This window comes from Anopheles stephensi, chromosome 3 (genome assembly GCF_013141755.1).
Source record: "Anopheles stephensi strain Indian chromosome 3, UCI_ANSTEP_V1.0, whole genome shotgun sequence".
Classification (NCBI taxonomy): Eukaryota; Metazoa; Arthropoda; class Insecta; order Diptera; family Culicidae; genus Anopheles; species Anopheles stephensi.
This window is the reverse complement of record NC_050203.1, coordinates 3786436-3813398: the sequence shown is the minus strand read 5'-3', so window position 1 is coordinate 3813398 and position 26963 is coordinate 3786436. Positions and strand designations below refer to the sequence as shown.

The 26963-nt window shown below is 46.8% G+C and overlaps 4 protein-coding genes and 1 pseudogene across 4 annotated transcripts in view; 4 read left to right on the top strand and 1 right to left on the bottom strand.

The window, feature by feature from the left end:
- The window catches only part of LOC118514490 (putative uncharacterized protein DDB_G0271606), a 67509-nt gene that overhangs the window by 13350 nt on the left and 27196 nt on the right, over positions 1–26963 (top strand).
- On the top strand, positions 19530–20727 carry LOC118514480. The gene is made up of 3 exons (XM_036061404.1): positions 19530–19803; positions 19894–20133; positions 20206–20727. The coding sequence occupies exons 1-3, from the start codon at positions 19674–19676 to the stop codon at positions 20358–20360; spliced, it is 525 nt and encodes a 174-aa protein (XP_035917297.1). The 5' UTR covers positions 19530–19673; the 3' UTR covers positions 20361–20727.
- LOC118514478 lies at positions 20731–21880 on the bottom strand. The gene is made up of 4 exons (XM_036061403.1): positions 21604–21880; positions 21436–21527; positions 21187–21328; positions 20731–21113 (listed from the first exon to the last, which is right to left on the bottom strand). The coding sequence occupies exons 1-4, from the start codon at positions 21716–21718 to the stop codon at positions 20926–20928; spliced, it is 537 nt and encodes a 178-aa protein (XP_035917296.1). The 5' UTR covers positions 21719–21880; the 3' UTR covers positions 20731–20925.
- LOC118514483 lies at positions 23140–24370 on the top strand (annotated as a pseudogene).
- Positions 24717–26279, top strand: LOC118514482. The gene is made up of 4 exons (XM_036061406.1): positions 24717–24938; positions 25027–25118; positions 25212–25356; positions 25431–26279. The coding sequence occupies exons 1-4, from the start codon at positions 24803–24805 to the stop codon at positions 25571–25573; spliced, it is 516 nt and encodes a 171-aa protein (XP_035917299.1). The 5' UTR covers positions 24717–24802; the 3' UTR covers positions 25574–26279.

The window sequence follows — 26963 nt, the reverse complement described above, 5'->3', positions numbered from 1 at the left end:
GTCTCTCCCTTTTTCAGGAACATTCACGCGCTTCCCCAATGAAATTCCTCAATCAGGGTCAAAACGTTGTCGATTAAAGGAAAAGCACCGGAATAATATCCCATTTTGCTGCTTCCCGAACCTCGTGACGGGCGAAACCTTTGAAGCGCGTCCTGCCTAACCTGAAGCCCAAATTGGTCGATAGAAGATCTCTCTATTTTTGGAACCCGGTTTTTAGCTGCTTCCTGTGCCCACTATTCCTACCGCACCCGGAGGCGCTTAAGGTTTTTGGGAAGAATCAATTTTATTTAACAAAAATTTATAAAACTGAGCATCTGCTCTCAAAACGGGAGTGGAAAAATGTATGGCAGCTTCTTTTTGTTGTTGTTGCTGGTTTGGCTTCATTTGCCGGCCGCTTTTAAGCAAGCACCGACTGTGGCGACTGTGTTCGTCTGCAAATCAATTTTGGGACCAACGCGATGGTATAGGGTATTTAGTTGGGTCGGGGATATAAAAGGGCAAAAATTAGGGAGGGCAAACAAAAAATTACTAAAAGAAGACGAAAAAAACAGTCAGCCAAACTGTTGAACCGTGCCCTGAACGGTTGTGAATTTATCCGGAAAAATAAAATTAAACATGAGAGCAAGAGAGAGAGAGAGAGAGAGAGAGAGAGCGAGAGAAAGAGAGAGAGCTTGAGGTATGAAAGAGCAGAAAAACTTCTCCTAGGGGATCTTTTTTCGGACGTTTATCATCATAAAAGGCAATACTTTTGAACAAAAGCACATGGATTAGAGTTTTTGAAAATCGCCCAAATATTTATAGTTGCCCCTTTCTTGTCGATTGCATTCCTGAAATGGAGGGGGATTTATAGTTTTTGTTTATTTTAGTTTTACATTTTGGTTTAGTTTAGTTGTATACCGCTCTAGGGTTATTGATCGGGCTATGAAAAATCAATTATTTAATTTAGCATTCTCCTGACCATCAATTCTGCTTCTAGCCTCGCCCATTTTCAGCGCGTGTTTCCTTTTAATTTTCCCATGGCTAAAAACTGCAGAACTGGAGCGTTTCTTCCCGTCTCCATCAGCAGCTAAATTTGATTGAGAGGTTATTATCAAAGCCTCGAACTGTCCACGAACCGATTTTTATGTCCTCACGCAGACTAATTCCATAAAATGAGCTGTGTGTAATTTAACGATGGGGAAGTAAAATAAAAGCACGAAAAACTCCCCCCTAGCTTACTCCTCCACCATTACCTCTTCTATCCCACGGCCTTGTTAGTGTTGGTGGAAAAAAAGGCCACCCGTCCGAAGGTCACCCGAAAATATAGACTGGATGGATTGTAAAACGGACGCAAGAAGCTAAATTGTGTGAAAATTGCTTTATTGATCGGCTGTTCGTTGAAGCTTCGCTGGGCCGGAGGAAGGTCCGTTCGGATGATTGCTTGCTTGCATACCGGCCGCGGCGACAGGTGTTGTATCGTCAGCAGCGTAAATGAAGTGCCGAAGAAACTGGACCTCTCCCGGTGTGAGCAATCCAGCCGGACAGTTTCCCATGCCCCTCTGTGTGTGTGTGAGTGAGTTTTTTTTAAATTTTATTAACCTTCGGTCAAAAGTTGTAAATAGCAGCGACGGTGATGATGGTGGCTTTTCTCCCTTTGCTCCCTTTTCTTGTAAATATTCCGCTTTTGCTAGCGGAATATAATGACCGCACATAACTGTCGGTCCCAGGTGAGCCCCGTTTTTTTCCCCGATCGATATCCTCGTGGCACTCGCTTCCCGTTTGCCTGCTGCCATCGCTGCCGGCCGTAAGCTCACCACTTTGTCAGTCATTTTCCAAACCGGTAATGGATAATGGTGATAGAAAAGTATGAGGTTTTGTTATTCGGTTGTTTACATCGTCCAATAATCATTATTTTGTTTCGGTTTCGGCAGGCGTGTTTTCAGCCGGGCCGGGAAAGGGAGTAGAAACGTGCAAATTAAGCTCGTTAGCATTGATGGCTGGTGAGTTGTTGCTTTTGTTTTTTGTTGTTTCTTTCGTTAGGTGGTTATGGTTCGTCTGTGTGGAAATTAAGACGATAAGCGGTGCTTTTGGCCGACGAAATGACAAATCAGTGTGCAATAAACAGCGTGGAAAAAGAACCTGTTGATTCGCTTAAAGTTGTTTTGATTGGAGAATTTTAGGAAGGTTGGATTATCGCTTCCAATTCTCAAGAAACACTTGGAAGGGGGATTGTAAATTACGGTGGGACTAGATTGATATTGTTTATTATGAGCTCTCTCTATAGTTTGCTGTAGATTCAATAGCTCCTAACAAACGATATCAGATCGATCCCACCAAAGTAGGTATTTCTTAAATTAATTTTCAACGATAGTTCAATGTACAAACTGACCTCAATTTCAATGTAAAACGCATCCTGCACTCGTGCAGAATATCCCTGCACCAATCTACCACTACAACCACACGTACAGACACAGACACGCTCTCCTTCCCGGGGCTATTGTGGACGTCGCGAACGAGCGGCCATAAATCAATGGCGCTCGCCATAAATCAGTTCGGTTGAGAAGTTTTTCTTCTCCCGGGATCAGAATCCAATCCGGCGCGAGCCCGGCTACGCGAGAGGATAGAAAAAATGGCATGTCGTAAAGCTGGAATTGATTTTGCTTGTCCTCGGTCGGTCGTAAAATGTGTAACAGCTTTGTGTGTTTGGAAAAATTTCTATGCATAAAAGCATAAACATGTGTTGGACATTTGGTGGGCGGTCGTTTGGTGGGAAGTGTCGTTGAAGGGGGAAAAAAGGGTTTTACTTTCTTTCCGAACTGGGGTCCAGAGAAAATTGAGCACAAACAAACCAAACTCTTGTTTTTTCCTTGGGTGATTGTCTGTATTATTTTTTGTTGGCACATTTTAAAGCACCAGAGAGAAAGAACTTTGAATGTTGGTAATTTAAGACCCTTTTCGGGGGGGCGGGTAACAGGACAAAACAAAACACAGACACACGAGTGGAATGGGCTTTTGTTTTTAAAACCCTCGGTCGCAGACAGTTCCACGGCACGGGCGCGGTGAGTTTCAATCGGTCATCGGCCACGGACAAGGGCGCCCCGGGGAAACCTTCCAAAAAGGGCGGCCTGGAAAGCAGCCTAATTTGTCTTCGCTGCGCGCCACGGCAGTCGGTGGCAGTAAAAGAAGATTAATGAGGTTCGCTTTCGGTACGAAAAGCTTGGTTTTGGTTTCAGGCGGCAACGGCGACGACGACGACGGCACACGGTCGATGACTGGCGTCTGGTGTAAATTGCGTTCTGTCGCGTGGTCAACCTTTCTCCGGTTTGTATGTGTGTGTGTGTGTGTGTGTGTGTTTGTGAGGGTTGGTAATAGATTCTCAACTATCATTCTCATGGAATGGTGCATCCTGGTGTGGTCGTTTCGTAGGAAGTTTCGTGGCATGATTTGACATATTGAGATCACGTGCAAGGGAGAGGTGTCATTTATCCTCGAAGGCTTTTCTACCTCATCATCAGTCTTTTTGGAGGTAAAAGGGTTGGTGGATAACACAACATCAAAGACATCACGCAAGAACATCACGCACTTTTCACCGCAAATTTATTAACGTACGCTGTATGTGATTCCCCCGCTAGACGAAAAAAAGCGCCTAAAGTTATGCCAAAATTAGCCTTTAATGACCTTTTTTTGAAATCTTTTTTTAACAGCGATGTCTCTAGGCATTTTGAAGTAGCATTGATTCCCTAACGATGATCGAGCGGCCCTGGTCCCTCGCCTGTCGTTACCCTACTCAACACGATAATTTAACATCGCTCATCAACATGGAACAACATTCAACAGGGAACAGGCAGCAGCGGATACTGTTAATGTATTTTCTCAAACACGTTACTCATCCCTGTTACGCCGGCGTTTTCCTGTATCTTTCGCACCGAATGACTACATCAAAAATCTATAAATCATCCGACGATGAAACTCGATGAGCAAGGTTTTCTTTTAAAAGCGCCGCCATTTTACACCACTCTCCGGTGGCTTCCTCGGATGCGTGTAGTACACGCACCGCCCGGCGATTGGGGTGCTGAAAAATGAATGAATCAATTCCGGTTCCACTCCACTCCATAGGGTGTTATATTTTAATGAAATTTTACCCCAAAAAGCTTGCCAAGCTGATGGGCCGAGAAGCTTTCCCAGCCATCCCCGAGCCCAAACTTATCTTAGGGTCGATAAAACATTGGCATTGGCTCCTTCTTCCCAATTCCCCCTCTGGTGAGACGTTCGGTTCTTATCTCACTTTTCAGATCATTTTTAGAAATTCATGACATTTTGCTGAAAAACAGAGACACCGTCCCCTCACTGCCGCCGTTTTGCTCAGAATGTCCGATTGACGAAAAGTTATAATGATCTTTTCGATCTACCCACATTGTTGTTGGCCCGCTCGTGTTGTTGTTCTCTCGGCTAAACTGTGGCTGGTGTTGTATGACGTGCCCTAAAAAGGCCACCGGTTTGGCCTTTTGGATATGCGTGCTTGTTGCGGAAAAGGACGAACAGAGGACATCACACACACACACGCACACACAGAAACTCCGTCGACGTAGAGTCGAGGAATTCGGTGAACCACAAGGACTGTATCGTTCCGCTGTTACCATGTCGGAAATGTTGGGTCTCACGCGCAGACACACACACACACATACGGAGATACACAAATAGCTGGAATGAGACATACGCGTATGTATGTCTCTGCAGGGTGATGATATTCGTTCTTGCGTATGTTAAATAATTCACTAAATATTAGCCCTCGTTCGTTCGTCCACAGCAAGAAGCCTATTGTATTGGTGTAAACCGTATATTTTATGATGCAAAATATTGGTGAATTTTACGATAAAAGCTTCCGAAGCTGGAACTGTAGCAAAGTATATCATTTTATTCGATATGGCTTCATCCGCTCAAAACGCCTAAAAGTATGCAATCAACGCAACCATTCTCAGAAAAGGCACTAATTTAAAGCAATTAGCAATGACATAATCATCTGCTTTGAGTTCACCTCTTTTTTAAAGGCTCGCACACATTCACGTCCTGAGTTTATTCGCCGGAACTGCTGGCAACAAAGAACAAAGCGGACCGCTCCAAGATACCGTACGCGTGTCCGTGTTGCGCACTGCTGAATCCGTACAACAATCCGGGGGCTGTACGCAGTGGCATTCGGTGGTTTTCGACTTCACAGATTGTTGTTATTAAGTTGTTATGGTGAAACCGGGCGGAGGGTTTTATATCCTGCCCGGCGTAGCGAAAAGCGGCAGCCACCGTCGCCGCCACTACTGACTTTTGCTGACGTCAGCCACGCAAAGCTGCTCCATCCGAAATCTGACGAAAGCGGTGTTCGTGTCCTTTTGACGGGGGACCACATCCTTGAAAGAGGAAATCCTTTGAGAGCAAAAGTTTGCATTGAACTGATTTGTGGCGGGAATGGAAGCACACACACACGTACTCGCACAGCAACAAAACTGAAAGTCATCGAAAATGAACGCGAGGAGTGTTGGGGATCGGGAGTTGGGATTTAACGAGCACTTTTAACATCGTGTGGGAATTGAAACCGAACCGAATGGGAAAACTGAAACAATCAACATCTACTGGAGGTCTGCAGAGTGCGTGAGAGAGAGAGAGATAGAAGGAAATGAAGAATTACGATGTCGCAGTTTGACATTCTCAAAAGCATTTAAACTCATTCTTCGGATAAATGTCTATCAAGAATATTAGCGCTTTATTTCTGTGTCTCCCGAGCGACTCTTTATCCCTTCGGTGGTGTGCTCAAATAATTTTATAATGTGCCAAACGTCTCAGACAAAGCCGTCTGGAGGTAAAAACTTGACTCATTAAACGTTTTCCTTCTCAACGACAGCGACAAATTAATAGCATCAGGTGTTTACGCGTGAGCGTGTGTGTTTGTGTCTCTTCAAGGGGCCTCATTGTTTTTCATTTTCCCTCCCCAAGCCCATTATCTTATTGGTCCAGAGTTGCGGAAAAGAAATTAAAATCAAATTTCTGTTTTATGGCGCTTTTGCCTGTAGCTGAAACATTGCCGTACAGAGAGGCGTTGGGGTTTCCACTGTCCTTTGCCCGATTTTTCTGCCTTCCTACGCGTCTGCATTGAGCATGATAATGACATCGATTTTCCACGGGAATGCACCACAACTAACGGTGCGATCTTATTTTTATTCCATTTTACGGAAGACACAGTTTCATTTGATTAGACGATGGTGGGATTTCTCTTCCCTTTTTTTGCTCAGTGACCACCGACCGGAAGGACGAGAACAACGCACCCGAAGCGAAGAAAAACTTTGTCACTTTTGCGAAAATGAGTTTCTTTCAAAAGTTCGTGATTTCTAAAGTGTAGTGGTCGGTGCCATGCAGCAAAAACATCTCTCCCCCTCTCTCTCTCTCTCTCTCTCTTTCTCTTTCTCTCTCTCTCTCTCTCTCTTACTTTCCTTTGATTTGGTCTATTTTGATACCGAGTTTTCTTCGGGACGGGCAAAAACATAATGGCACGAAAAACCGGAAAAATATGTGTAAAGTTATAAAAAGAACGATAATGCGCTGAAGAAGAACATCGCCCGCAGCGGCAGGTCTTGTTTCGACCTGCCGGTTCGCGATGGTCCGGGTTTCTCCGGCTTATCTTGCCGATGGCACTAGACCACACTCGACGTCGTACACAAGCTGAATAAACTTTGATGAAAACAAACACTTTCCCGGGACTGCACATTCACTGGGTCGGGGCCTTTTCCCTGCGCCAGATGATTCTATTTTGGTACAGAAGCTTTTCGTCGTCGTTCCTCCCCCGTTTTGCAACTCATGTTCGCTGATCTCGGCTATCCTTTTGCAAAACTTTGAATGCTTGAATACTTAAGCCGAGCAATGAAGAATTTTCCTCCCGCACAAAAATGGGGGGCTGTGGGGCTCGGGGTAGAATAACTCGACCACGGCACCGCTATTGAAGCTCGTGAAGCAGGACGATTTCACAGATCGGGTAGCTGGCATGCCGCAGAGACGTGCCATATCCACAAGCATACCTACATGAATAGTCGATCGGAAAAGCTTCGCCAGCTACGTGAAGACGCTGTGGCAGACATTTATTTCTTAGCTAGTAAAAAATTATTGCAAATGAGCATAACGAGCAATGAGCTATTTTTAGCACACAGCAACCACTGCAGTCGAGCGATCAGGTCAGGGTTGAGGATCGGATGGTGTGGTGAAGCGTGCAGTAGGCAGCCATATCCATGGACGGCAGCATAGAGCGAACCGTGATTCGATTACCCATCCGGGTGCTTAGCTAACGAATATAATGTCCCGGACTGCTTCCCCAATGGAGACGCCCGGTACCTGATGAAGGATGCCAGAAACTCATCTCTTTTGGCTCATGTGTTCGGGCCGGTATTCTGGTTGAAGCGGTGATTTATAATACAAGCGCTGTACGGCCGCGCACCGATTCCGAACGAGCCCCAAAATGAGCCACGAAACGGCGGCGGTGCTGGTACTTCATCGTGCGGGTTTTCTCGCACTCGGTTGGCTCCAACCGTACTGCTGCGGTGTTACACTCCACGTCTCCGCCGGTCACGGCGTTTTTGTACACCGGTAACGATGATCTTCACATCCACCGGGGGTAAATTGTAAGCATTTGTTTCCATTCCATTTCCATTTCGAGTGGCTTCATTGGCAAAATGGAGCCGACGAACCGTAAGACACATGCAGCAGCCAGCCGCTACACGAAATCCGTGCCACTGCCGCGGCGTGTTCTTAATATACTGGAAGCCTTCCTTCGCGCCTGAATGTATGTAATTCACGGTGCAAGGTGTTGTTGGTAGTGATGTTTTTCCCCCTTCGTTTTCTTCTTGTTTACATTACATCTTGCGTGTGCCTAAGGGCCAATCTCGGGTGGCACATTACGCTACCAATGGCAGGCAGTGGTTATTGAATGATGTATGTGAGTATGTGTGTGTGTGTGTGTGTAGCAAGAGAACTGAGGGCGCTGGAGAAGCACGAGAAGTAATGAACGCGGGGCCAGGAACGAAGTTTACATTTCCATCAAACCCAAAAATCCCCCACACGGGGGAAGAAATTTATCCAATTTTTCAACCCTGAGAAAATAGATTGAATAATGTGTTGTACGCTTTCGCGTTCGTTTGACGTGTGTTTGTGTTGTTGGTGGTTTCGTTCGATAAGAGCTGTTACGTGATACTGGTTGCGGAGGGTTTTTTTTTAATCGATAGCTGTTGTGCGAACAGTGATTTGGGTCGGTCGGGTGTTTGATGAAGTAGAAAATTTATTTCTTATCGAGTTTGTTTTGTTTGAAATATTTAAAATCAGGTTCAGGACGTTGGGATTGGTGTGTGCGGATGTGTGTTTTTGTTTTGTTGAGGTATTTGAACGTTTATCACAGCACAGACTTTCTTGAATTTTTATACTTAAAATTCATCTTTTATATTGTTGGAAATAGTCGAAAAAAATTAAACATACTTAATTCCTGAAACTTGTTTATTTACGATTTTCCTAGAACAAGCTGTTGTAAACCACCAGGCGCCTCCATCGCAAACAATCCTTCCTGGAAAGATGGAAATTGCAACCAAACAATCATACAGTTATTTACGCGAGCGTCAAACGATTAAACTGCCTGACAGGTTACTCAAGTCAGTGTTTCTATTGGCGCCATCTAAAGTTTAACACATTTGCTCAAATGCGATGTGCATTATCATAAAACAGTTTGGGGAAACCGGCTCGCTGTGCCCCATCGCAAGTTTATTTCATTCAGTTTGATTGCCATTTAAAATCGATTCCGATTCGCCAACTCATTTGCGTTTAACACCGGTGTCAAAAGGTTAATCCTACGAGCTAAGCACGACGATTGACTGTACTTGAGCTGGTAGCTGGAAGATTTTCCCCATTTTCATTCGCTTCCTTTACGGCACGCTGCTCTATCGTACGATTTCCCACCACTTCACCGCTACATCGATCGGTGTGAAGATTTTCCGTTTGCAAAATGAGTTTAAAATTCGTTCGCCCTAATTATCATCTGTTTATGTTACTTTTGGCGCTGTTCGATCGTTTGTTTGCCCATCGTGATGGGGAGAGGAAGCCGAAGGGTGCGTGGTGTGAGGATTGGTTTGCTAAATGGATCTTCCTCGGACGTGCTTCTCTGACGGGTTTTGCGCGTGTAACGATGCGTTCCGAAGAGTCTTCATCATATTTAAAGGTAATCGTTCGGACAAAATGTAGCTTACATTTCTATCGCCATTTAGCTGCTGATTCGCGGTCGGACGGCACGAGCTCACTGTTTGGTGAGCGTGCGAAAGCGAGAAAGATTCTCCTTTCGTCCTCCCCAGTTCCATCGTGCCACCGCGTTTTTTGGTCGGAAAAATCACTCCACAGTTTGCCAGTTAGCAAACCCCGGAGCGCGCGCGCACCCATCGGAAACAATCTTGCTCTGCGGATTATTAATCTGACGACACTTCTTGACGTTTGACTCTCGAGTGTTGAATTATTTACACAGCGCGTCCTTTCGAGTGCGAGACAAGACACGATAATGGTTGCTTTTGAGGCGATGAGGATTCGTTGGTGGTGGCGAGCCTCTTGACGGCACTGATTTCATCCTGTGTTTTCTAAGCCACGTCCCAACTTTGGCGGTGTTGTTGTTTGGAGAGGAAATCAATTTTCACAACAGTAAATGGCAAATTCCGAAAAATTATCCCAGACGCTACGAGTTGAAGCACTCGCCGAACCGGATACCGGACAAAAGGGCAACGAAGGGTGGTGAAAGGTGTGGCCAACGAGGGGCATAACTCACGCAAAAGAAGCTCAATTCTTTCGGTCACTTCCACAGGTACGAAGTCTTGTGAGTCCTTGGGTTGGTAGAGAAAAAGGGGTTCGGAAACGGTTTGCCTCAGGGGGTGGGCTGGATGTTGGAACCGAAGAAGGGATGAAGCTTCCCGGCTCGTTCGCTTCCTGACCTGACGCAGGCGGAAATCCATTAACATTTTCATATCCTTTTTACGTAGCTTACGCACCGTCCATTTCCTCGAAATTGCCCTAGCCTATGGTGAATGCTCCGGCCCCCCCCCAAAAAAAAAAGGCGTTCCTTTATTATCCACTCTCGTCGATGTGTTTTCTAACCTTCATTTCGCGCCTTCAGACCGATTAGCAAACGTTCCACACACAAACACAGGTAAAAGTCAACAAATCGTAAGGATTCCGACGCCTGTGAAAGTAAATTAAAAAAAACACGAGCGTAGTCTTGCACACACACACACGTGCACGGGTGGCGTACGCCAGGGAGGGTAATGACAACACGATCTTCAAAGCTTTTCATCCCTAAAGGATGCCTATCTCAATACGCTTAGCGCGCGTTGCCTCTTCTCCCTCTGGACACATCCACTCTCAATCCCGCTGCTTTAAGCTTGTTCATTGAGCTGCAACAATTTACTGCGTGGAAGGGGAGCGAGAGAGTGAAGCGAAAATTAAATTTGTTTCCAATATCCTCCTACATATTTTAAGAAATAAAACACTCAGACGCATGCCATCCCTGCCGTTCCGCGTAACGTAATACGACAGCCCACCGAGCAGTCAGTAGACAGTTGAAGCGAAGGGTACTGATTAGATTTTACCACCGGCTGGGTAGCTCATTTAGCGGGGCTGAATTTTCTGCTGCTGCCGATTGCCGTCCGGAAAATTTGGTGGAAAATATGTGTCGAAAAACGATTTGATGAGAATATTTAATTTCGGTACTACAATGGGGCGATACGTACTTAAAACTCTACTGACGATGTGGAAAATTGCTTTTTTGTTATGCGGATTGCATACTTTAGGGCGTAGAATTTTTAAATTCGTACAATCTTCTGCCAAGGAAAACATCTCTTCTCGCGTGATGTAATGGCATCACTCGTTAGTTTCTTGGATCGATGTTTTCGATAGAAACATCAGACGCATCCTCAATGCGATCCCCCAGTGCTGTTGACCCAAATTTAATTTATCCCTTCCATCATACGTGGATCGTTTCTACGAAGCTGCGCTTGGAGAACCAGCAAAAAAAAAGAAGATAAAATCCGTACTAAGAGGTGTACCGGGAGAAAAATAATACGACATCGACATTGCATTTATCGGTTTTATCGCACTCGTTCGCGATAGTTTGTGCTCGTCCTTTATCGTACACGCTGTCTCGGTTTCGTGATCACACAAAACGACGTATGAAGCAAGAGAGCGTACGGATGAGACTGCAAACTAGCGAAAAACCGATTCAATTTAATTCTTGCAACCGACATCCGCATGACATCCTTCCAGCGTGTCAGGCCGTATTAGTGGCATGGTTGATGTGCTCTGGGAAACCGCTCGGTATGGCACGGTATTGTGCTTCCGTCTAGGAAGGTGAACGTCATATTTTGTGCCCTGAAGCTTTTTTACAATAAAAGGGAATAGTTAGAAAAGGGGAGAACTTTCTGGTGAATTCGTGGAGTTGCAATTTAATAATTGAATTTGTGATTTTTCGCCGTGAGCAAGTAATACGAGTATTTGATGTTTCTTTTTTATTTCCACATAAAATTATTTATTTCCATAAAATAGTTTTTTTAAATAGTCAAGTAGTCGACAAAAATGATCATCTTACGCAGTTTCATAAAAATGTGCGCCTGAAAATATGCAATTTTTATGCTCCATACAAGGAACCGATACGTTTGCTTATCTATTGCATACTTTAAGGCTTAAGGGCATCTCTCCAATATGATGTATGATCTGATCATTCTGCTTTAAGTATCTTCAAGGCATGACGGAATTGTCAGCAGTGTTTCTCGTTCACTTGAGTCTAGCAGTTTAATTATCACAACCAACCCTTGGCGTAGGTTTAACACTTGACCCAACAACCACCCATCTTGCTGTAGAACATAACAGCAACCAACCAACATCGGGAAAGCCAGTTCATTCCTACCATTAGCGCAGTTCGTACTGAAATTGCAGACAGACGTACGTACGCACTTGGTGCCACCTGCAGGCTAATCATTATAACGACCCGAGCAATCACGAAACTCACACTCGCAGGTACTCACCCGAGAGCTCACACAAGGACGGCGAAATTAATCTGGGACTATGATGATTATCTAGGCCCATATCGTGCAGACAAACATTCGAACGTCCGAAAGAACACATCATAATGTTTGGGTGGCCAAACCTCCAATCATCCGAAGGTAGATTCTGGAGCAAGCTGGACGCTGCCAGCTCGGTACCATGTTTGTCTGCTTTGGGGCACATAATTGAGCCGTAATCTGAGCAGCAGCAGCAGCACCACCACCTATCGAACTGTGGTCAACCTCCATGGCGATCCGGTACTAATTTAGTTTTCGCTGCACAATAAAAACGGTGCTCGATCGAGGTGCCCCGTGTGCTCGGGACACGGGGAGGTGGTTTGTTGGGCAAGTTTATGGTTTGTTCGACCATAGTAAAACATTTCATGGTGGTCGCGCGCGCGTTCGGCATTTTGCCCGCTTCGTGTGCGAGACAGCGTGATAACAAGGCATTAATGAGCTGAGTTTGGGAATCGGTCTCTTTTAACTGCGAGACAGGGCTGGCCATGGCTGGATGTCATGCAAACGCTTACACCATGCGACCTGGCACGGACCGTAAGGTAGTTTGTGGGTGAACAAAACACCGGGTGAAGCTTGCGTGTAATGTGTACAGGCAATAGTTTAACATTATCACACTACACATCATTTAAGTACGGGTGCCTGAGGATTGATTAGAAGGTGACATTTCGGAGAGTTACACGAGAGAGCACGAAGGCTTTATTAAATTAAAACCTGTCGAGTTGGTTTGTGGCTTAGGTCACTCGTTTTGATAAAGCGTGACTAGCTGCATGATGTATTAGCTGAACCTTGTGCAAATTGTGATTTTGTGGAGAGAAACTTGTTCAAAAAGTCGTTATGAATACCAAATGCATGGCCAAACGCTTTGTCTAGTGGTTTGCATACTTTTAGGCGTGCTCTTGAAACGCTTGTGCGCTTGGTGCTAGAGTACGGTATACAAACAAACTGGCGCAAGTTGGACTTTATCCCGTTGCAAAACAAAGCATCAACACCATTTGCTACATAGTGCGTTCCAAACAGGTACAATGTAGTCTCCGTTCGCAAACGATAAAATTAATCGCTTTAAAAATCCCCCTCTTCCTCTCTTTCTCTCGCTCCCTATCGCTCCTTCAACACCTTCGCTATGACCCAACCTCGTCAAAGATGGACAATGTTTCTCCTTTTACATGCTGCCATGACCAGCAACCCCCCCCCGCCCCCTCCCCACAGGTCCGGAAAGTTTGACGATACCGAGAATCTGCGTAAAACCGTAAAACCTCCGAGTTGAAACTTACCTCGGAGGCATTCGACCGCACGCCGACTAGCATTTCTTGCTACACTACGAGCAACTTTCGTATCCCGTCGACCCCCCCATCTGATTCACGCTAGCGTCTCATTGTGTCTGGAGGAGATGGAGTAAGCGTACATGCGCATTTTCACGTCAACGCCTCGAGACGAGTCTTGAGCGCGCGAGTATTTTGCGGTCGGGGCGAGTGTCGATCACGACGAACGTGACGGTACGATACCGCAAGGCCGCGACAGTGTAAAATGTAAGACGCCGTACACATTCTATCGGCGGCACCATCATCCCTGCGCTTGCTCCACATCCAGAGCTGACCAAACCCGGACCGGGAAGAACGATGTTGTGCTTCTTACATGTCCAAACAGGACCAGCGAGAGAGAGAGAGAGAGTGAGAGTGTGTGTCTTGTGCGCTGGTCTTGTGGTACGCCCCGGCATCCGAACAGCTGCCCGCTGTATTAATTTCTGGTACGCTGTCATGCAATGAAATTATTTTACATGTTTTCTAATTATAGCGTCGAGGCGTGAGTGGTTCTTCTGCCGGTACGGTCCCGCACCGGCGTGGCCATTTCTCGGCGGATGGTTTTCATACCTTGACGTACGTTGCGCTTCATGGAGAAAGGTCGTCCAGTCCACAGCGGACCAAGCCTGTGAAGAAGCAGTGAATTGTTGCCCGCAACACGAAACCTCGCATCCCTCTGACGGAGCTGTTGACTAAATTCATTAAATACCGGTGACATTTCAGACTGAGGAGCTGCTATTCACCGGCCTGAACTTTACGATTTCCGACAGGCCCGTTTTCCGGTGGTCTGCTGGTATGTTTTCGGAACTAGGAAAGGTATGAGAGTAACCACGATTGAGTCCTGCACTTTAACGGTTATGCAAACGAGCTTGGTGCGGCGAGGTTGATCTTGGGTAGGAATTACGACAAAAATATGTCAAACACAGCCAACGGTGTCCACAATTGGGGAATGGACAAAAGAAGGAATGTGAATTCCTAGAATATCTCCAGCTCGTTTGATACTGATATGATTGCTCGTCATTAAAAACATTCCCAACGAACTGCTCTCATGTAACTAAACTCTTATTCGGAGAGCCTTCGCCGAAAAAAAAAAACAAACCTCCAGGAATACCCCAAATCCCGGTCATGGTCAGTTTGAGCTTCAAAAAGGTGGGAAAAGACGGAAGCGATCCAATTTTGTCGCCCGACCGCTCTCCGCCTCCGTGTGTTGTGTGAGTACTTGAAATTGAATTTGTTTCCCCGCTGGTAAGGTCGGCTTACAGGAGACAAAAAAAAGCACCAGGAAAAGAAGACGCCCAGAGGGGGTAGTCGTCCCAGATTTCATGTCCGGCTTTCAAATCTCTCTAATGCTCTGCCTCACTGTAAACGTCAAAAGCAACCGGCTGAAAACAAAATGGGGGAAGAAAAAATACGAAAAGCGAACAAACTGGACCAGTCCCCAGAATATTACCGGCACTCGCCGAAGGAGTGCGCTGTGTAATAATAAGCACACTAATTGAGCCGTTAATGAACGACGGCGACGAAATGGCATTTTCGTTCGTTCTACGTCCTTGCGGCTCGGTTCGGCAAGGGGATGATAAACGCGACCGCGGCCCCATTTATGCGACGATTGTGTGGCTCAACGTGGAGGAAGATGGCGGGCAGGAAGTGGCGAGGGGGGGGGGGATAAAAATGGAGAAATCCGCTCCGGTGGCCGTTGACGATAATGGGCCGCCGCATGTCCTTGATTAAAAAGTGACCTTTTTAGCCTGCTGTCCACGCTTTTCACAGTGGCCGTCTCTCCCGTCAGCCGGCGCTCACGGCTCATACGGCGGGGATAATTGCATATTCTCTTTTTTATGGCGAATCCCATTAAGTAGTAGAGTGAACCTCCCCGTCCTGAGAGCGCGGGAGGACCCCACACAGGAGACATTTGTTTGGCGGATTAGTACGTGGTTCTTATCCTTCCACGAAGAAAACCAAGAAACCGGCACCGGCTGACGGTTGTAAACTGTTAATCCGCTCATGGGTATTGTGGCACCATTTGAATGGCTCCGAAAATGATGGTTACGCCTTTGTAAAAAAAAAGGCTCTGGCTTCGAATCCATCCAATGGTGGCCCAAGAGCCCACCGAGAACGAACGGGTTGGAAAATCCTTGAAAGCAATCCATAAACTAATCGACGGAACCTGATCGTTACACGAGTGTTTCTTGTACGCCGTGCACCAGCTGCGCCTGTCAGGTGGCAACACGTCGTTGACCGTGTGTCCTGAAGCATATGCTCCCGGTTTTGTATGCACCGTTTTCATCATTCAGCTCGTTGAAGTGTACCGGCTAAATCCGTCTCTTTAGCCTCAGCGGGTTTTGCGAAAGCAAGACGCTATTGCCAGGACAGGTCGCTTATCATCTTAGGCAGAGAAGCAGGATAAACATGGCCCCCGGAAGAAAGGAACATGCAAAACGCGTTTACCCTGCTAACTTCCAACTGTTCCGAGGGCGAAGCGCAGGATGCGTCCAAGAAATGCGAAGAGTTTGATTAAAGTTCCCCATTCTCTGGTTCGTAAAGCACTGAATGTGTGTGTGTGTGTGTGTGTGTGTGTGTGTGTGTGTGTGTGTGGGTAAAGGATGTGCCATTGTTCGGTGTGGAAAATTTGAGTTCTTAAAAAAAACACACGATGAGGGTAAGGTTTGCGCTACTTCCTTCTTCAGAAGGAGCAAGCAGCAGAAGGCAAGAATCAACCGGACAGGAGAGCCGTCAAGAGCACACACACTCACACCCGGCGGAGGGGTTTGTGCTATATCAACGGAGACAAGAACAGGATACGCTATTATCGTGTGATGCACATGCACACACGGTTCAGGAACTTGGGTTACAGAAGCAACAAAAAAAAACCGACGACGAAGAAGATGAGTCCCGCTTCCTGTGTGTAACGCAGCACCACGGTGAAGCATTTTTGCATGCCATGTATGCATAGTTTATGGGTGAACAAGATGCACCCGGCTACGCTTGACAATGCCCGATGACAGCTAGGGAAGGTGCGCACGAGAGTGTGCTGCTGGCAGCGACTTCTGATGTCCGGACAGTGGTTTGATGGGCAGGTAGGCAGAGCGCTAGTGGAGGAAAGCACGAATCGGCACGAACTGTACGGCGCGTCACGCCCTCTTTTAGTAGCGACAAAAGGGAAGGGGACTTCAAGAGAAGCTGGCTTGGTCGCAGTGGCGCCATCATGGAGGATTCCGTTTTTGGACCCATATTACATCCACAGCATGAAAGGTGTTTTGCGAATATTCGATGAAGGTTTTTTTTTGCTGAGACATCCTTCGCCGTCCGATACCGAAGACTGACGAACGCTGCTATTTATAGCACGGCGATGCTAAATTATATTACAATTTTATAGCGCGAGCCAATAAAAAACCGGGGCGAGCTCGTAAATCATGTCCTACATTCGGTTCCGCAGACTGGAGCTGGACTGCTTTAGGATTTTATGTACCATGGTTACAATTCCTCTTCCCCAGCAATATGATGTATTATTCGATTCGGGAAAGGCTATCTTCGCCGCTCGGCCCTTGAAGCGATGATGCCTCTCACTGGAAGAATACGTAATGGTGCTTAGCGGGCACTGAGCATATCCGCCCGCATCGGGACGCCGAGAATGCGTGTCGTACATTCCTCACACACATTGCCGACCGTAAGTACCCCGATAGACTTTCAAGTGACCGCATTTGAAGAACTCTGTGTGTCAGAGGAATGGTGTCGGGTTACGGGAGCAACATCAACAACAACACTTGGGCACGACACGATGGTCACGTTTCCCCAGTTTACAACAACCCCACACCAGCTCAAGACATTTGAAAATGGTAGACGGAACACATCTTCGGCGCCTTGTGCTGCTGCTGGTGAGACTGGGCTCGCCAACTCGTGTACATAGACTTCGTATTGGAAATTTCTCGGGGAGAGAAACTTGTACGCACGATAAGATCAATACCAGCTCGTCCGTCTGCTGCTGAAGGTTTGATTGGAGCTCGGGAATTTACCACACATCGTTGACGGGGCACTTGTGGGGAAGTGTATTAGACGTCAATACTACTATTTGCTTAACTCGTTCTTCGCTCGGTCAGCTTCCACCGACCAGTGTTTGATGTGCTGGAATTGCAATCCGTTGCCTGGAAGCGATCGAAATCTTTGCTACATTGCAGGAACTTTGTTCTTGTGGGCACTTTAAGATCATGCTTAACTAACCGGTCAGCTCGAGATACATGGGTCAAGGCTGTCAGCTTCAGAAAAAGGGTGTTTAAAAGTACTGCGCTTAACGATTGATGAGCAGCTTTAGTTTCTTTGCGCCCCCCGTCCAGCATATAGAATTCACCTGTTTGATGCTCAAGAATAAATACCTTGAAGCTAGTTTTGCCAATGATGGAGCGACTATTTTTAAAATGCCCAGTGCCATCGCTCAGTTGCGCTGTAATATCCTTCCTGGAAGGATTGAAGTAACATTCCGTCCGGAACAAGCAACGAACAAGCGATTGATACGAAAGATACCGGATACATGAAAAATTTATGCTTTTGCAACGGTTTCGATGAACTGGCCATTTGTCAGGTTTACAATCGGTTCGGTTTTTTGGGAAAAAAACAACATCCAACCAGATGGATGGTTTTGGATTAGAGGCGGGAAAGAAAGAAAAAAAAAGCAAGCTACAAAGTCCAATCCAACGTCCAATGATGTATCAACACAAAACCCGATGGACCCGCCCGGAGGATAAATGATCTATGGTTACAACTACGAGTGGGACTTGGTCTGCAGCGTATGACTTAGTAACACCTGTCAGTTGGGATAGTAACGTGTGTTAGTCTGTGTTTATCGCTTTGGGATCGGAGGGTTGAATGAAGCGAAACAGATATGCTTCGTTTCATGCTTTAAATGTGTGTGAAGTGGCCGTGAGCAAAGTGACTCAGTGTGGAAGCAACACAATTCCTCCAAGAAGAAACATTCAATCGTGATGCAGTAAAGATGCATTACACTTAATGCAGAATTCTCAGTTCTGATAAGGTCTGGATGACGTTTTAGAAGCGTCAAACCCTATCCCTATCCTACCCTACATCCTGTCTGTTTCCGCTGAATCTTAACGCGCTACCCAGAATCACAACAACTACGTCACAAGAGCGGTGCTGTGTGCATGCGTGAAGAAAATAATCTCACTATCGCGTCTCGAGCTCGTACTTTCCTTCTAACTCCCTCGCCATTAGAATCAAACGCTCCGATCGCTCATGTAACTGTCGGGGGGCTTTATCAACTTCAAAGATCTCTAGCACCAATTCCAGAGCCGTAGCGTCGTGGTATCCGGCAAGCAGTTCCGCCATTGGGCGACGTGCTGTTGGCTAGAGTGCGTGATGGATGAGGCGGAAATGGGAAGTGCCGCCATTCCAACAGGTGTCTCGCGGTATGAAGTTAATATGAGCGTGAAATTATGACGCTTCTGGCTGGGGTCCTGAGTGTAATGGTCGTCGTCATTTGCTTCACCTCCCCTTTACTTGCCGGATGATTTACATATCTTAGCGACGGCATATCGATCGGCAACTAATTAAGGGTGCCAACCACCTTTTCTTTAGTGAAACAAAATTTACCTTCTTGTGGATGTTTCACCCTTGTTGGGGTTCGCGGCATCGCGCAGCGGGCTGCTTTTTAATGCCTGATGTCTGATAAGCGCATTCGTTCGTGTGTAGTAAGGGACTTATTTTTAGCACCCACTAGTTGCTGCCCCTTCATCAAGGAGCGCTATCAAACGTTCAACGAAAATGGCTCCGGTAATCCAGTGCCCTGCAGTTTGGGTCTCATTCTGAATAAATGCAGACAAATGTGTGGAGTCGTTAAAGACTTTTGTCAGTGCAGAATGTTTTCTAATCGGGCGTCGTTTCGTTTGCGTACACTGGATAAGGCCAGCTCGGGTATGCTAATGTTGCGATACCGAAAGGCTCTTCCGCTTTTTCTCGATCAAGATCAACAGAAACCGCTTTTTCGCTCACTTTCACATCGGCAATCGGCACTGCAATGGGCATAGAATAACCCCGAAGGGAACGAAGCCTTATCAGCCAACTGACCTCCGTGCCCGGTTCCGTCGACCGAACCCCCGACAGAACGCGCGCCAGACGGAGAGTCAGATTATTTGTCAGTCAGTCAGCATCAGCATTGCGCAGTGTGAGACGCTCCTCGGGACAAGTTCCAGTGCCTGCTGCCTGCTGGAAAACGAATCTAAAACTTTGCGCCATCGATCCGGTGCCACAACACGCAGTACACTGCCAATAGCGCAAAATGGAGCGATACCTACGATTTTACATCAAATTTCAAGGATACATGATCGGTGTGTTTACGGTGCTGTTCTCCATTCTGCTAACGATTGTGATATTCGAGTCGAACGAAGTGTACTATCCGATGGAGTTTTGTAAGTTCCTCCGACGGTGCCACGTTTCCGCCGCCAGAGCGGAAATCTTCTAATCCTTCTTTGTTAACATTGTGCTTCGATCGGGTGTAGATTACAACTACCGCTTCATGGGCAGTACGGCCCTGGTGCTGGGACTGTTTTGGTTTGTTGCTGGTCTGTGCTTCCTGTACGGTGTGCATCGCGAAATCAAGCAGTGCCTACTTCCGTTCGCCCTGCTCTACATACTCGACCTGTGCCTGCTGGCCATCCGGGATATTGTGATGATTTGGCACGATCGTCGCTGGTACACGATGGTGTTTGTGAACATACCGTCATTAATTGCAGTGCTGTGTAAGTGTTTCACAATTTAAGCGCTTCACCCGCGGCAAGCATATTAACACAGGCGAACGTCCATTTCCACAGACATCACATGCTATTTGTTCATGACGCTGATCGCTCTGGCGCGTTTGTTCAGCACCGATCCGAAGCCGCAGACGGGTGATAATTTTGTACGGTTCAACAACGGCATCACAAACCCGGTCGCACTGGAGGATGAAGCGGCCCTGGTGGAAGGATAGTCCCTGCTAAGCATTCTCTCCCATTCGCTTCTTGTCGTGGGATGGTATCAGTGTGTGTGTGTGTTTTGTATTGTGTGTTAGCCACACTACGTTTATCAGTAGTGAAGTCCTCATTGTCTAATCTTCCATGTTTCGGCGACATTAGCGTTAGGGAAAGCATTGTTTTGTGATTGATTACATGGGAACCGTGTGTAGATTTAAAATAGGCAAAATGGATGGAAAATTTTGCGCCGTTTGTAGCGCCGTCCCCACTCTAAACTATTCTAATTTTAGTAATAAAAGTGCGCCTGACAGTACGGCATCGGGGTCCGTCTTTATTAATAAATAAATAAGCAATAAAAGTGAGTCAATACATTTTACATTTACACACTCTGTTCAGGAAAGTTTATTGCGAAGGTAACTTGATCATTGTTTAGATTAGTTGGCCATGTTATTTATTTATTTAATATTACGGTCAGACGTCCTTTTGTGCAGTGTTAGTCATGATTGCAGTTTTTTTGTATGATGTGTTGCAGTCTTTTTCGTCTAAAGAACGTGGTAGCCTTCTTCCAGTTGACCCCGCCCGCTACACGACTTGTGTCCCATTCGGTGTCGGAGTGCTGGTTGCGTTGTGTTGATGATTGACCGCGACGACGTTCGTCTCGTTTCGATCGAAACGTACAAACCCTTCCGTTCCGTTACGGTGCGTTTCGATCGGATCCACCGTAAAAAGTCGATGAAGCGCCAACAGACTTGCGAATACGTATGGTATTGCTGAAAAAACAAAATCACACCATGTAAAGCATAATCAAAGCTCGAACGTGCGTTTAAAACTACAACTACTTACTGATCGCAGCGATCACTATCTTTACGGCTAGGAATTCTACAAAAAACCCATGGGTTGTTATGAGGTAAATCTCTCGCAGTAACAACAGTGCGAGATCGACTCCAAACACGAACAGATACGGGAAGATGAGTGTTGCATCTTCCTGTGGATCGAAAGCAAAACAAAAACACACAATGCACAAATGTCATTTCTCAGCGTGCGCTCGCTACCTGCGGTCTGTGGGTTGCATAAATCTGTTCGGTTCCTTACCTTGTGTATAGCGGCCACCAGACTAATGACGGCTGTGATCCAGATGAAACCGAATGCACCCGCCACCTTACCACCGAAGCGCAGATTTTCAACTAAAAAGTACAACATGAACAACATAGTGAAACACCACTGAGCCAAGAGCTCGCTGAACACGAGCGCGGAACTTACTTTCGCTCGGTTTGTGTTGAGCCATGAACGGCGTGAGCAGCACCACCATCAGCAGCGTGAACACGACGATCATGTACGCCTGATATTTGATGAACAATCGCAAATATCGGTCCATCGCGATATCCGTGACTTAGTTTACGCACAACTGGAGGATTTATGGGCCGTATCCGCGACTACTGGATTGAAGAATCATCCGGTATGATGATACCCGACAGCAACTGCAGCAGCAGCAGCAACAACAACAACAGTTCACATCGCTCGCGAGAGGAGCCAGTGCGTCGCGTTTATGCGGACGGGTTCGAGAGTTGAGATCGAGTTTGAGATCGCATCGATCGAGTTTGAATAAACGTTTGAAATGTTTCACCGATTGCGTGCGAACGTGATCATGATCGTTCGTTTTCGGATCATGATGTTACTTCATTATAATCATGGTTTACTTTAAGCTTGTTGATGTGACTCATGTTTGATAATACTTAGTGTTTAATCATACTTCGAAAATTACAAAAAGCTTTGTGTGTTGTGTGAGCGCACTCGATAATGGATTTCAATCGAAATCGTTGAATCACATCACTTTGTCCATCATTCCTACTAAATGTGCAATAAAATTCATTCTTCCTCTGGCTAGAAATAACGAGACACATTGACACATTCTTATTTGCTAAGAGCGGTGAACGCAATCGCTATTTTAACGACTTTGGCAATGATCATTTAAAATAGAACCGCTTGTTCCCTTCATCGTCTCAAGGAATCGCTTTTATCGCTTGTTCCTTCTTGTCCCGTCAACATCAGATAAGATTCTTGTATCATTTTACTAAAAAATTAGACAAACGGTTGTTTTGAATACTCAATGAACCGAACGAACAAAACAGGTTCAAAGCAATTGCTTGAACACGTGACAAAAAAATGGTTTAAATTTAAAAGCACAACACTCAACGTGCGAGTGCGAGTGCGTGTTGACACTTTTAGCGCATCACTCCTCCACGTCCTCGAACATGTTTTGCTATCGGAAGGGACCATCACGATCGTACGCACCGAGATTCCCCGACAACCCAGCACCATTTGACGCGCATTTTCTTATCTCAGCGCCCTCAGTGTCTGCTACCGTTACATTCCCGCGGTACCGAGATCAGGTTCCCGGTGCACCTCTTCCACACCTAACGGTGAGTGTGTGCGTGTGCGTGCGCCCCGCGAACTCACCATGTTTGCATATTTTGCCTCGTTCGGACGGCCGTTGTGACGCGAAGGCACCCCCCAAATTCCCCATCGCCGTGCGCCGCGGGTGCCACCGGGCAATGTTGGGAAGATTCAGTATGCACGGGGCAGCAGTATCTCCCGATCGCGCCCAGATCGTGTCGTCATCAGCGGAAAGCTGTTGTTGCCGATGGTGTCGGGGTCCTCGAAACGTCGATGCCATAGTATTGGTGGTTGCGATCGTACAGTGATCCGGATTATCGCGCGCGCACCAAACACAGGCCGAGCGGGCCGTTATGTTGACCATGCCGTTTGCTGCCAGTCTCAAACGAGTTTCCCGGCTCGACTGGTGTGTGCGTACGTGCGTGCGTTTGTGGCTGATCGTGGGTATATCGGAGTCCCATGGCGAGAGCTTCCCTTGCGCTAGTCGGTCGCCACAGTCGTTCGCCAGTTCCCAGCCAGAGAACAATCGATTCCCTGGAGTGGGCCTCTGCCACTTAAGCGTGCGTGGAAGGAGCCGTAACAGGCCGCACAGGTAAAGGAGTTCTCCGAAACCCCTCAACGAAACAGTGTGTGCGTGTGTGTGTGTGTGTGTATCTGTATTAGCATCATGGAACGCGCCCTCAGACGGTACGTGAAAGCCCACGGGTATGCGATCGCCCTATCCGCCCTATTTTTCGGATGCATCTATGTCGCCAGTATTCTCAACGACGATCAGCTGAGTCGTAGCGCAAGCGAATGTAAGTTGCCCAAATGCCCAAGACGCAATCGAACGCTTCGCGCACCTTGTCCCCAAGGTGTGTGCGTGTGTGTGGCTCGCGCTTCAACAAGCAGTCGATTGTCGCGTTTATTTTTAGTTGTAATAATTTTGGGACCGTTTGGTGAGTGTAGTTTGTTTTGCGTTACCTTTTCCCTCGTTTTTGTTAAAACAATGGCTGACACGGAACCCCACGCAGACGCTTTCTTTCGCTCACGGCCCCTCGAGCAGTTGATCTTCTCGATCGCGTGGATCGTCGCAGGGCTGATCTTCCTGCTGGGACTGATCTGCGAACGGAAGGAAGCCATCTTTCCGTTCTCCACCATCTTTCTGGTCGAGTGGAGCCTCATACTGGTGCAGCTGGTCAGCAGGCTGGGGCATCGGAATCTGATCGAAGGTGATCCTATCGGCGGAGGCAGCAGTGTTCCTACGTAAGCTCTACGCGATCCGACCATCGATTCCCCCTGCCAATGTCCGACCTAAATGTGATTTTGTTTTTTTCGTTTCCGTTTGCTAACCGATACTCAGTGGTGCCGATTTACGTGGGATACACGCTGGTCATGCTTTACCGTGCGTTCGATTGTCTGTGCAAAGACGAGGACCAGGACATCGAGCAGGCACGGCGTCCAGTGAAGTTCTTCTTCGGGGAGGATCCCGACGACACCTACAGCTAGAGACAGCGGTGTCTCGGCATCAAGTGATTACATTTTAAGCTTTATTCTAAGGCCTAGAACTACTTTAATTTATAATTGTTGAAGGTGTGATGTGAAGCGGTAATGGACAAAATGGAAATAGAAACGCAGTTCCCCAAGTCGTGAAGAGTGGCTTTTCTTAGCTCCGTAGCCTTCATTCATTGACATTTGCTATCTCGAAGCTCGAGAAGCATCCTTCAGCAATTCAGATGACGCAAATCGGTTGCAACAGCACACCGCCGTACTTCACTTCCTATCAATCGAGAATCCACCGCTCGACCAATGTGTTATTAATCATCACGAGCCGCGTGTTTTTTCGTTTCGGGGCAAGCGAGCATAGCGGAGCGCAGAACTGAGTCCTCGGACTCCCGTGTCCCGGGAAAATGAACTCATTCGCCGTAAACAAGCGATAAGCGAGATGTGGTTCTAGTGCTGGTGAACAAAAACATTATCTCTACCGCGCGCATGGTTCACCGTCGCCGGACCGGAATCGGGTATCAGTTTCCCGCCGAACGTCATCAACGTTGGAACGCTGGAACGCAGGAATAACACACGCGGCATGGAACCTAAGTTCGGTCGGTACATCAAGTTTAACGGCTGCCTTATAGTGCTGGTGGTCGGATTTCGTGTAATTGTAAACGCACACCAATGGGTGGTACAGTTGCAGAACTGGCACGAGTATCCTTTCCCGCAGGGTGAGCAATACTACTGACGATCACGTGATGGACGCGGGATGGAGTTGGGACACAAAGCATTGACGGTATTATTTTTCATTGCATCCAGCACTTGAAATGCGCAATCATCCCGTCGTAGATGGAGTGTTTCAGATTATGTGGATTATTGCTGTTACCTCGTTCTATCAGGCACTGTGGCTGGTATGTGTGTTTTGGGTTTTCTGGAACTGTCAATTATTCCCAGGCCCCGGAGTTGAGTTCGCATGAGTTACGAGCGTGGTTTATGATTGACAGGAAGTGGGGATGTTGCTGTACCCGATCGGTTTCGTGCTTGGCTTGGAAACCCTCATTATCGCCACTGGAGACGTGATCAAGCGATGGAACGGTGATGCCGAGGATTGCTTCCTGCGCAGTGGTCAAGTCGGGGTCTTGTGCTTCGGTAAGCCGTACACCTGACTTTGCACGAGATCAGTCGACAATCGATCGCTATATCTCTCCATTTCTCACCCACAGCCGTACTGGTATACTTTTACTACACTCTGTACATCCTGAAGAAGTTGTTCCGATCGGATGATCGTAGTAAGTTCACTACTCTACCAGCACCATCCGGTTCGGCACAAAGACAACCCAGCAACCCATTGGTGAGGGTACACTAGCAGAAGGCCGAGGGTCGGACCCAAAGCACATCAATTGACAGCGCACCTTCTTCGTTCGTAATGGCAAGTTCGTGTACACGCGAGCCATCTTTATCGGCAAACTGTCTGTTTACGTTTTAGTGAACGCTTTGTGCCCGTGAAGGCTGCTACTGCCCTCCACTATGGCAGGACGGTTGACTCAGAGGAGTCAGCCCATCGACATGTTGTGGAAGGGAAGGGCCGTTGTTAACTGTAGACGACGTCTAGTTATCGCATGAAAGCATCAATGTTTACAAGCACCGAAATTATCGGCACACTGTCCATTGATCAGACACTGATGGTGTGTGAAGAATTGTGTTGTCGTGTGTCTAGTGCTGCGCCAGTGTCTTCGTTTTGGCCTGCTGACAAGGACGCTTGCTTTATCGTTCGGTTGTCCCTTCCTTTTTGCAATGAAGTTGGAGGAAGCGGTTGTTGTCTGTCATGTGCCATGGACCCCTGTGTGTGTGTGTGTGCTTTGATTGACTTGAGTGTGTCAAGGTGTCAAATTGCAGCGTCCGCAGCTCCCGGGGGTTGTGTTAGATAAATATGTTAATGTTTTCCTGTACCGACAGCTGCCTCGGGGGAGTGAGTAGTTTGATCCCTACTTAAGCGTGTCGTACGCCAGCGTCTTGCGATGAGAAGTTAAGCAATCGAATAAAGTTAGTGAATAATTGTTTTCTTACGTTGATATGCTCTTTATTATGCTTTCTTTATGATGACAATTAAATTTTAGGGAAGGAAATCATGAGTAGAGCAAGCTTCTTATCGACTAAGCTCCATTTTGAATTTCTTTGTGTCAGTCTCTCTCGTACGCTCTCTCTCTCTCTCCCTTCTGGGTGTTATTAATTAGTAACTTTTGCATCATGTTGTTTAGCTTGTTTTTGTTGATCTGATTAAGGTTTTTCACCAATGTCAAGGGTCATAAAACAGATTGTTTAAAACGTCAGCTCTCAGAACCGGTCAGTCATATTGTCGTGGATGTGTTCAGAGAGTTAAAGCTCTAGTTTTACGATATACAAAATTCTAGAGCACCGCTGACCATTTATCAACCATGAATTTAAATTAATCTATTCAGCGCGAACCAAAATGTAATAAAATGTAGCGAAAGTCGCTTCCTATCATTGTGGTTCAGTAAGCTAAACAACGTATGTACCGTCGGCCATATTGCTCCAATGCTGGCTCCTCAGTACGTATCGGTGTAACGCTCACGCTAACTTTGCGCCGGATTTGCATCGGATTTCGTGTACAAGGTTTGACATTTTCCTCTATTGAAATAACGTAACCACGCATAACCGCCCCGGACCGGTGATGGGATAATGTAAAGCGGTGAGGGCCGAAAGCACTGCGAAAGAGGGCATTGTGAAGTAAATCC